The sequence below is a fragment of the Arachis duranensis genome, unplaced genomic scaffold (genome assembly GCF_000817695.3).
Source record: "Arachis duranensis cultivar V14167 unplaced genomic scaffold, aradu.V14167.gnm2.J7QH unplaced_Scaffold_194346, whole genome shotgun sequence".
In the NCBI taxonomy this organism is placed as follows: Eukaryota; Viridiplantae; Streptophyta; class Magnoliopsida; order Fabales; family Fabaceae; genus Arachis; species Arachis duranensis.
Genome location: NW_026264513.1, coordinates 1 through 10895, shown reverse-complemented (window position 1 = coordinate 10895; position 10895 = coordinate 1). Strand labels below are relative to the sequence as shown.

The 10895-nt window shown below is 37.3% G+C and overlaps 2 protein-coding genes across 2 annotated transcripts; both read left to right on the top strand.

Moving 5' to 3' along the window:
• The first annotated feature begins 1931 nt into the window (after positions 1 to 1931).
• On the top strand, positions 1932 to 5124 carry LOC107472150 (uncharacterized). The gene is made up of 6 exons (XM_016091700.1): positions 1932 to 2422; positions 2465 to 2658; positions 2735 to 2837; positions 2946 to 3535; positions 4236 to 4537; positions 4993 to 5124. Exons 1-6 carry the CDS (start codon positions 1932 to 1934, stop codon positions 5122 to 5124), a joined length of 1812 nt encoding a protein of 603 aa, XP_015947186.1.
• Positions 5125 to 8591: 3467 nt separating this feature from the next.
• Positions 8592 to 10811, top strand: LOC107472149 (uncharacterized). The gene is made up of 2 exons (XM_016091699.1): positions 8592 to 9543; positions 10084 to 10811. The coding sequence occupies exons 1-2, from the start codon at positions 8592 to 8594 to the stop codon at positions 10809 to 10811; spliced, it is 1680 nt and encodes a 559-aa protein (XP_015947185.1).
• Positions 10812 to 10895: the final 84 nt, after the last annotated feature.

Genomic DNA, 10895 nt, shown 5'->3' with positions numbered 1-10895 from the left:
TTAAATGTTCATGTACTATTTAGGTTAATTAATTATTTAATATTATTTAAGATATATTTTGTCATAATTTAAAATAATATATTATTTAATCTAAATTAATACATAAAACTCTATACTAATTGGGAAAATATAAAATTTGATGTTTTTGTGTAGATCTATTTAACTCGATTTAAATAAATTAAAATTTTAAAATTATATTTAAATTTAGAGTTTTATTTATTATTTAAATTGAATTGTATTTATTTTAAGTCATGACTAGGTATATTTTAAATAATATGATATAGATACTCATTGATTTAGTTTAATAATTTAAAAAATAATTCAATAAAACTAAACCAATACAAAAAAATTTTAACTACGAAAGTATACTACTAAAATTGTATAAAATCAAATATGAGATTAGTTAATTGAATAATTATTATTTGTGTTTCATTTATTTTTCTTGACTTAACAGTGTCGAAGAACAACAATAATACAAATTTTGACGTACATAAAAATGTGCATCATATTACTACAAGTCAAAGAACAATGTGTCGAGAAATTGGTACCTCATCTAATATTCTCAGTTTACAATCCAGTGAAGATAAATGTGACATTTTTCTCACTGTAATTGACTCATATTTATCTAAATTTAATTTATATCAGTTTAATGACAAAAATTTTCTATATATTTCTCATTACTCATTCATAAGGAAGCAACTATCTATGTATGGTGTACACTGTGCCTCGCATGAAATTGGACAGAAAAATACTCCTCCTAATTATGTAAGACCTTCTACATCAGAGATAAGATCTAAATCTTTAACTCTACGGACGGATCCCTCATTGACAAGAACTCCACCGTCCGTGTTAACAAATAGTACGTATAATTAATGATTGCCAAATAATTCATACACCAATATTATATTTAACAAAAAGTATACTTCATCGGAAATCATTTATATAACATAGATTTATTATAATTCTAGCATACTCCAGTGTACAAGGACCCGCCAATAATATAACGGAAGTTGTTTCACAAAATCAGCTTACATCACACTGCGGTTCCCACAGATCGTGCCTAACAGAAAAGTAATTTAAAAAAGATGATCATCATTATTATATTCTTTTCTTTCTTATAGTGTCTAACGTTTAATTGAATAAAATTGAATGTTTTGTAAAGAAGTTCTACTGTAATTGGGGTGCAAAAAAGACAATCTTCCTCTGTTGTTGCTTCGGTGCCTATTAATTTGACACACTTTATGAAGATGTAAATTTATTGACTGTTAAGACGCACCCACCAAACGGTGACACACAAAGTGGCCTAAATATTGACCCTTTTGTTGATGATGAAGGTAATTTCTTATTATATCAAGAATTTAAGTTTGTAGTTTGCAAGAGATATGAATTATTAGTAATACATCAACATATATGTTTGCATTTTTTATAATTTTTTATTTATTATAGTTTTGAATAGTTATGATGATTCAATGTTAGATGGGATATGGAAGATAATTTTATACCATCCTCAGAAACTTTACAACATATATATTTATCATAGCATTGGTAGCTTACTTCCTTCTGATAGTTTGCGACCAATATTTGCCCAACTATATATCTATGACACAGAAAATGAGATTGATAATCAAATAGGTACACTTTGGTAATTTTTATGTAACCAATCAAACTTTTTAGTTATTTCTTATCTATGAAAGAAAATAACATAAATTTTATTGTTTTTTTTTCACAGTTCCAATGAAGTTATAAATGAGCGGGATAGAAAAATTGTGGTAATATTAAGAAACATGCTAGACAAATATAATAGTTTGGCAAAGAGTTTTTGCTATGCAAGAGATAGGTACTAACAGAAAAATTACACAAACATAAAGCTTAAGTTGATTAGTAAAAGGACTACAGATGGTAGGACATACAACTTGCCATCTGCATCTGAAATGGCTGCGTTGATTGTTGGCGAAGTCGAACAACTTAGCAAAGATAGAGATATTATTATGGAGAGTCAATCTAGAAAGCTCCAGTGGATTGATATTTTTCATCCATCTTATTTAGCCTTGCAATATCCATTGTTGTTTCCGTATGGAGAGGATGGATTTCGTTTGGGTATTGCAACATCAGATTCTATCTCTGCTAGGCCTACAAAAAAAAACAAAACAATCACTTTGCGACAGTTCTTTGCTTTTCGACTACAGAAAAGGACGGGTGAATCTCCGTTAATTTTGAGATCAAAGAGATTATTCCAACAGTTTCTGGTAGATGCCTACACAATGGTGGAATTAGAGAGGTTAAAATTCTTTAGGTGTAAACAACCACAGTTGAGGGTTGACAAATATAAATGTTTGCATGAAAGTCTTATAAACGGGGATGTAGATGTTTCAAGGCTTGGCAAAAGAATCATTCTTTCCAATACTTTTACCGGTGGACCTAGGTATATGATGAATAATTGTAAAGATACATTTGCAATTTACAGATATGCAGGATATCCTAGCTATTTTATCACCATGACCTGTAACCCTGAATGGGATGAGATAAAAAGAGAAGTGACTCCCATTGGATTGAAGGCAGAAGACCGTCCTGATATATTATGTCGAGTTTTCAAGATCAAGTTTGATGGTTTGATTGATGACCTAAAAGAGGAAAAAATCTTTGGCAAAATTTTGGGATGTAAGTCTGTGTTTATGCAATGCTTTATTAAAATCTTATGTTGTAATGCTTTGCTCATTTGTTCCACAAACACCAGATGACATAGACAAACATATAACAGCTGAGATTCCTGATGAAAATGAAAGGCCAAATCTACATGGAGCTTTTCAAAATTACATGGTACATGATCCATGTGATCCGTACAACAAGAATTCACCTTGCATGAAGAATGGATCCTATTCAAAGTTCTATCCTAAAGAGTTTAGATAGCAAACACTCATTGATGAGGCCGGATTTCCCAAATATAGGCGTACTGATAACGGTCGAATAGTGAAAAAAAGGGAATGTGTACTAGACAATAAATTCATTGTTTCGTATAATCCAGAATTGTTGCTCAAGTTCGGGTGCCACATAAATGTGGAATACACATGCCAAACAAGTTCTATTAAGTATCTGTTTAAGTATGTACACAAGGGTAATGACCGCGTAACAACTACTCTATACAATGTTGGTGATCCGTCAGAAGCCACACAAGTTGTTGACAAAATTAGGAATTACTATGATTTTAGGTACATTTTGGCATGTGAGGCAGTCTGGCGTCTATTTGGATATGAAATCCAAGAGAAAGAAGTATTTGTGATTAGACTTTCATTCCATTTGGAGGATAAGCAACTTGTGGTTTATGGTAAAAAATCTAATGTGAATGATATCGTCGAAAGAGCAATATCTCATAAGTCCATGTTTTTGGGATGGATGGCGGCGAACATGTCATATCCCTATGCTCGAAGTCTGACTTATGCTGAGTTTCCAACCAAGTTTGTTTGGAAGGACGATTCTTCAAAGTGGTTTTCTCGAAAGAAAAGCTTCACAATTGGAAGGTTGACTCATGTACCTGCAGGTAATGACGAGTTTATATTCAATTTTGATCTTACTTATTTAATAATTTAAATTTAAAATCTTAACAGCCTGTACCACACGTTTATTTTATTCAATTTATCTACACTAGAAAATAAATGTTCAAATAACTTTCAACAGTTATAACTTGTAGATTATACAATTTTTTATTTTTCTATATTTTTTAAGAAAATTATTCTTATGTGGATGTGTAGCTATAATAATTAAAATAGCGTAGCTTAATCCATTTAACAACTTAAAAGTAGGATTTTAACCAAGTTTTTTGCAGCAAATACCAAAGAATATTACCAACGACTTCTCTTGAATACTCAAAGAGGATGTACGAGTTTTCGAGATATAAGAACAATAGGAGGAACAATTTATGCTACATATAAAGATGCATGTTTTGCCCTTGGATTCTTGCAAGATGACAAAGAATTTATTGATGCAATTAAGGAAGCAAGCTCATGGGCCTCAGGATCATATGTTAGGAGATTATTTGTCATTCTATTAACATCCAACAATATCTCAAGACCAGAACATGTCTGGAATAGATGTTGGCATGAACTTTCAGATGATATTTTGTATCGACAGAGAGCCGTGATGACATGAGGGGTGAGTTTTTATTAATTACAATGATAAAAGTTCTTTCTTATTGATCGTTTTAGTTTGATTGAATTTTTACAGTATCATGTAATATGCAGAGTTAACAATGTCAGATGATGAGATTAAGCAATTGTGCTTAATGGATATAGACAAGATCTTACATTCCTATGGTAAAACCTTGAAAGACTATCCTCCTATGCCTTTAGCAATTGAAGTTGATAGTTCTTTGTTAACCGAAAAGATTATTAGGGAAGAGCTAAACTTTAACAGGGATGATTTAAAGAAAAATGCCTCAGACATGTTAGCCATCGCAACACCTGAGCAGAGATATGCATTCGATAAAATTGTTACAGCTGTGTATTGTGATGAAGGGGGTTTTTTCTTTGTATATGGTCATGGGGTACTGAAAAAATATTTCTTTGGAACCTTATGTCTGCTGAGATTCGCTCAAGGGGTGATATAATGTTAAACGTTGCTTCGAGTAGTATTGCATCTTTACTTCTTCCCAATGGAAGAATGGCACACTCAAGGTTCAAAATACCGCTGAATATAATTGAGGATTCTGTATGTAACATCAAACCTGGTTCCCCTCAAGCAGTGTTGCTATTGAAAGCCAAACTTATAATTTGGGATAAGGCTCCAATGGTTAGTAGGTACTGCTATGAAGCGCTTGATAAATGCTTGGGTGATATAATGAGGTGTTCTCCAACATATAGCAAAGATTTGCCCTTTTGAGGAAAAGTGGTTGTACTAGGTGGAGACTTTAGACAAATTCTTCTTGTCATTCCACGAGGATCGAGACAAGATATCGTTCATTCAACCGTGAATTCGTCTTACCTTTGGTAGTTTTGTCAGGTGCTCAAACTAACAAAAAATATGAGACTCTCTGTAGGGACGACTGCTTCAGATCAAGATGAGACAGAACAATTTGGTGAGTGGTTATTGAAAGTTGGTGATGGTCTAATAGGTGACAATATGGATGGTTAATCTGAGATATGTCTTCCAGGAGATATTGTTATTCCTTTTTCGGACCAGGAATTTGATGAGTTGGTTCATTTTTCTTATCCAAATATTTTAGAAAATATGTCCTCAAAAAATTTTTTCAAAGCAAGAACTATACTGGCTCCCACGCTAGATATCGTTGAAGAGATCAACAACCATCTAATGATTATCATTCCTGGAGGGGAAAAATTATATCTTAGTTCGGATTCCATTCGTATGGATGAAGGGAATATGGAGAGTCAACTAGATCTCTATGGTCCTGAATTACTGAATATCATAAATTGCTCTGGTTTGCTTCCACATAAATTAATACTTAAGGTTGGTGTTCCGGTGATGTTACTAAGAAATATTGACCAATCCAATGGTCAGGCTACAAGTTAGGAAGCTTGAAAATCATGTCATAGAATGTGAAGTCTTAACGGGTAACAATGTGGGTCATATTGCTTTGATTCCAAGAATGAATATGGTACCAACAAATGAAACCATCCCAGGTTAGATTCCAACGAAGACAGTTTTCTATAATAGTATCGTTTGTCATGACAATTAATAAGTTTCAGGGACAAATTTTATCTCATGCTGGATTGTACTTGCCCAAACCAGTTTTTACCAAGGTTCTGAAAACCGGTTCGGACCGGCCGGTCGAACCGGTTAAACCGCGAACCGCACATAAAAACGACTCGGACAAAAAGCAAAACCAGAAATTTTAAAAACCGGAATTGAACCGGTGAACCGGTCGGTCGAACCGAACCGTGACCCGGCCGATTTTTTGGCTGGGCAGCCAAACGTTGCCGTTTCAGCCTCTGCTTAGCCCTAAATCCCTAATTCAATCCTAAATTCCCAATCTCGTCGAGCTTCCAGCTTCCAGAAGTGAGAACGCCTCTCTCAGACTCTCACACGACAGGGCTTCTGTGACTCATCAAGCTTGTCGTCCAGTCGTCCCTCACCTCCGTCCAGCCACCACCTCGTGCCGCCGCCGTTGTTCCTTCGAACAGCCACCTCCATTGCGCAGCAGCCTCGTTCCTTCGAAGGTGCTCCACCACTGCTTGGTCACTCGGTGTCTTTGTCTCCCTGTTGCATGCTCTGTTGAAGGTGTCTTCGAGCTTCTAAGTAATTTTTTTTAGTTATGATTATTTGATTGAATAACTGTTGCATGTCTCTGTCTCCCTGATGAGTATGATTGAATAGTTATTTGATTTTGTGAAGCTCTGTGAACTGAAGTCACTGAAGTGTGAACTGATGAACTATGATATACTGATCTGTGAAATCATGCATAACAAGTGTTAGATTGTTACAGGTTGAAAGATGTAATGGGCCATTTGGATGGTTCCCAAGGGTTTCCTCGGCTTTCCATATGTTAGTTCCTTCCCATATATTTGCTTTCAGTTGATGACTTGCTATGGTGTCTAGTTTATCCATTAGTGGTATGTTTAAAATTGTGTTTATAGGAATTGGAAATGTGGAACATTAATCAATATAAATGTATTGTTTGATATAAACAAGAGCATAACTGGAACTAGAAATTAGTGTTTTACAAAGAGTATAACAGTCACCTATTGACTAGATAATAGATATGTTCTACTTAATAATGAAGTTGTTGGTTCTGCACTGATTTACAATTTTTTTTTAATTCTGGTTTTTGCTAATTTAGGTGATGAAGCCGATGATGCAGACTGGAACTTTGTTCTGTGAGAGTTAAAACATTACATATCAGTTCCCCTATCTTGGCTGCTAAAAGTCCCTATTTCTACGAGGTAGATTTTCTTTTGTCCTGATTAATTTTGCTAAATATATTTTCAACTGCTTAGAACTGGTTGTTTACGTGTTGCAGCTTTTTTCAAGTGAGACGAAGCAGTCAGAACAAAGACATGTCACCCTGAAAATTAATGCCTCTGGTATAATACATAAAAGCTTTATAGTACCTATTTATTGAGCGTTGATATACCCCATTTTGAGGGTTTATCTTGTGTTGATTTCAAGGGTTTTATCAATAATTCCACATGCTTTCTATATGAAAATACAAGACTTTGTGTTCCTTTCCTAATTTTGCCTTATGGATGAAAACATGCTTATTTTGCACTAAATTAGATAAATTTCTAATCTTCTCTTGGTGCCATTCAATGCCGTGACCTGTGTGTTAAGTGGTTTCAGAATATAGGGCAGGGATGGACCGGAAGAGAAAAGGAGGACGGGTGCAAAGGAAGGGAGCGTGAGAATTGAACTTTGGAAACTTCAGCAAGGGCGCGTGCGCGCACTTGGCGCGTCCGCGTGAATTGAGCAGCTAGAAGTCGAAGCCAAGAGCCAAGCCATGAGCCGGCTTGTGTAGCGGCTAGGCCATGATCTTCATGAGCGCGCACGCGTACATTACACCTCCGCGCACATTACAAGACACGCGTGCGTGCCGATGTTCGAATATGATTTTTTAAAGAGCCACGTGACTTGGGCGTGGAGAGAGTTGGGGATCCCATCTTGGGGAAGTGCCTTGGCGGGAAAAGCTTAAGAAGACCAAGGGTTGAAGGGTTAAGGGACTTTTAGCTCATTTTTACACTAGTTATGGAGTAAAAGTTTCTTACTTGGCATAGGGTTTGGGCCATTAGAAAGAGTTGAATAGTTTATGTCAATTGTTGATTTGGAATTAGAAATTGCTAATTGACTTGGAGTGCACTAAAGCTAGATTTCCCTAAGGTAAAACTAGGACTTGTGACTCAAGTTAATTACTCTCATTTGACTTTCCTCTATACCTAGGGGTTAACTAAATGAAGCAAGGCCTAATTGTTGTCATCATTGAAGGAACTATAAGGATAGAATTTCTAATGCCAACCCTAGGCCAAGTCTTTTAAAGATTGATTGCTTGTCATCTATTTTTGCTAAACCTTCAAAGAATCATAACAAGGTTTTCTAATCAATAAGATGCATGCTCTAGCAATTCCAAGGGAGGACGACTCGGGAGACTAATACTCTCGGTTATAGATTGTAGGATTGTTTGATGCAAAGTTTGAGTGTCGATTAGACTATACTCACGATTATATCCATTATTGAATTCTATATCGGCATGATAATTTTCGTTTATCAAAATGGCGCCGTTGCCGGGGAATTTGCTTAGTGTGCCATGTTATTGTTTAGCATAAACGTGTATATATGTACATAGTTGCATTTTATTGTAAATTTTTCAAGTGACTAACCCCTCATCGTCACCATGAATCTCACTTCCCCTTCATTGCATGACGCGTTCCCAACCGAATCCTAGCTTAGTCCCCTTTGATCCGGAAATAGAACGAACTTTGTTTCATATTAGACAAGCTCGGAGGTGGCCAAAGTTTGGGAAAGGTGAAGAGGTCTTCACCACCTCAACCACCTTACTAAAAGTGAACATTGAACCGTTACTCAAAGAAGGCATTAGTCATACTTCCATCAATATCACTAACAACTCCTCTTTCGTTTTAGGTACCAACACCATGGATGCTCCGAGGAGAGTTACTATCAAGGAAGCGGGTGCATCGGATTATGTCCTTCAACCCCTTCATGTAACTCACCCCAACTTGAATGCAAACTTTGAATTGAAGACCGCTTTGATCAACCTCCTACCTAAGTTTCATGGGCTTCCCGCACAAGATCCTATTCGACATCTCAAAGACTTTCATCGTATATGCTCAACAACTAGACGGGAAGGATCTGATGAGGTTGCTATATGGTTGTTTGCTTTCCCTTTCTCTCTTGAAGACAAGGCTAAAGAATGGTTCTACACTCTATCTAGTGAAGTCACCTCCGATTGGGACTTGCTTAGACGAGGATTCTTGGATAAATTCTTGCCCCCGGAGAAGATGGATAGGCTAAGGAAGAAAATGTCTTGTATTGTACAAGGTGAAACGGAACCACTATACGAGTATTGGGAACGGTTTCGTAAACTACTAGACGCATGCCCTAATCACATGTTTGACACTCAAGTATTGCTTGGATACATATGTCAAGGGATGCGAGAACAAGATAGAACTCTCTTGGACACCTCTAGCAATGGTTCTTTGTCTAAATATAAAACAGCGGAGGAGGCATGGCAACTTATCATTGACTTAGCCAAATCCAATCAACATATGAGACGAAGAGTCAACCGTCCAAGAACCGTGAATGAAGTATCAACTAGTAGCGAAACCACCGCTCTAACTCAATCCTTGAGCGAAATGACATCCATCTTGAGGCAACTCCAATTGAGCCAACAACAAATTCAACCATACCAACAACACGCCCCACCCCCTCAACAATACAATCAACAATTGGTCCCTCAAAAAGTGTGTGGCATCTGTTCTTGCTATTCCCACTACACGGATGAGTGCCCAAGCCTTCAAGAAGACAACACTTTGGCGGCTACCCATAATTTCTATGACCGCCCAAATCAGGGGTACTACCAAGGCGGTAATCCTAACCAAGGGCACCCTTATCAAGGAGGAAGCTACAATCAAGGGAGTGGGTATCACAATCAAAATTAGAGAGACAATCATCAACAAGGGAATAGGGACAACAACATCAATGGAGGAGGTCAAAGATGGAGCAACAACTCACAAAATTTCTCACAAAACCGGCCACCATACAACCAACAAAATCAACCACACAACCAACAAAACCCACAAAGAAACTACCAAACATACCAACCACCACATCAAAGACCACCACCCAACCAATCATAAACTCCCCAACTCACATATGCAACCGCCCCCTCCAACCAAGATGAAACACTCCGGACCATCATCCAAGGCCAAAAGGAACTACAAAACACACTCGCTTCCGGTCTCACCGGCCTCACCTCTACACTACAAGCTCTTCTTGCACGAATGGATACACCATCAAATCCCACTCCTCAACCCCCAATCCAAAGCGTCATTCCCTCTTAACCTCAACCCAATCCTAAGGGAGGCATCAATGCCATCACCCTTAGATCCGGAACACAATTAAAAGAGAAGGGAGCAAAGGATTCAAATCCCATCACAATCACTCAAGAGGAGGAGAGAATAGATATAGAAGAGGTAGTGGAAGAGGAGACACCACAAGTCACAGTTGAGGATGAAGCTCAACCAACGAAGGAGACCCCCAAGACCAAGAGGACCTTGGAAGAAGAAATTGCTCAACCACTCCCATTTCCAACACTTGCAAAGAAAGCTAGGAAGCGCATAGAACTCGACCCCAAAATGGTAGAAATGTTCAAGAAAGTTGAGGTGACCATCCCCCTCTTTGATGCTATCCATCAAGTTCCTAGATATGCAAAATTCCTTAAAGATCTATGCATGAACAATGATAGAATTCTTGAATTAGAAACCATCCCATTGGGGAGTTCTATTTCCGCTTTAATGGGAGCATTGCCCGAGAAGTGTGATGATCCGGGCCCTTGTATGGTCACTTGCACCGTCAATAGAGTTCAATTCATCGATTGTATGTGTGACCTCGGAGCATGTGTTAGCATCATGCCGCTCTCCGTCTACCGGGTATTGAAGTTGCCACCACTAAAAAGGTCGACGGCAAGATTTGTCCTAGCGGATAAAAGCATAATAACCGTGACGGGTGTTGTGGAAGATGTATTGGTGAATATCAAAGGGTTGGTGTTTCCGATTGACTTCTATGTCCTTGAAATGCCATCAAGCGAAACCGAGAGAGCATCATCTATCCTACTTGGAAGACCATTTTTGTGAACCTCTAGATTTAAGCTAGATGCCTACTCGGGAACCTACTCATTTGAAATAGATGGGAGAGTCGTAAGTTTTAGCCTAGAAGAA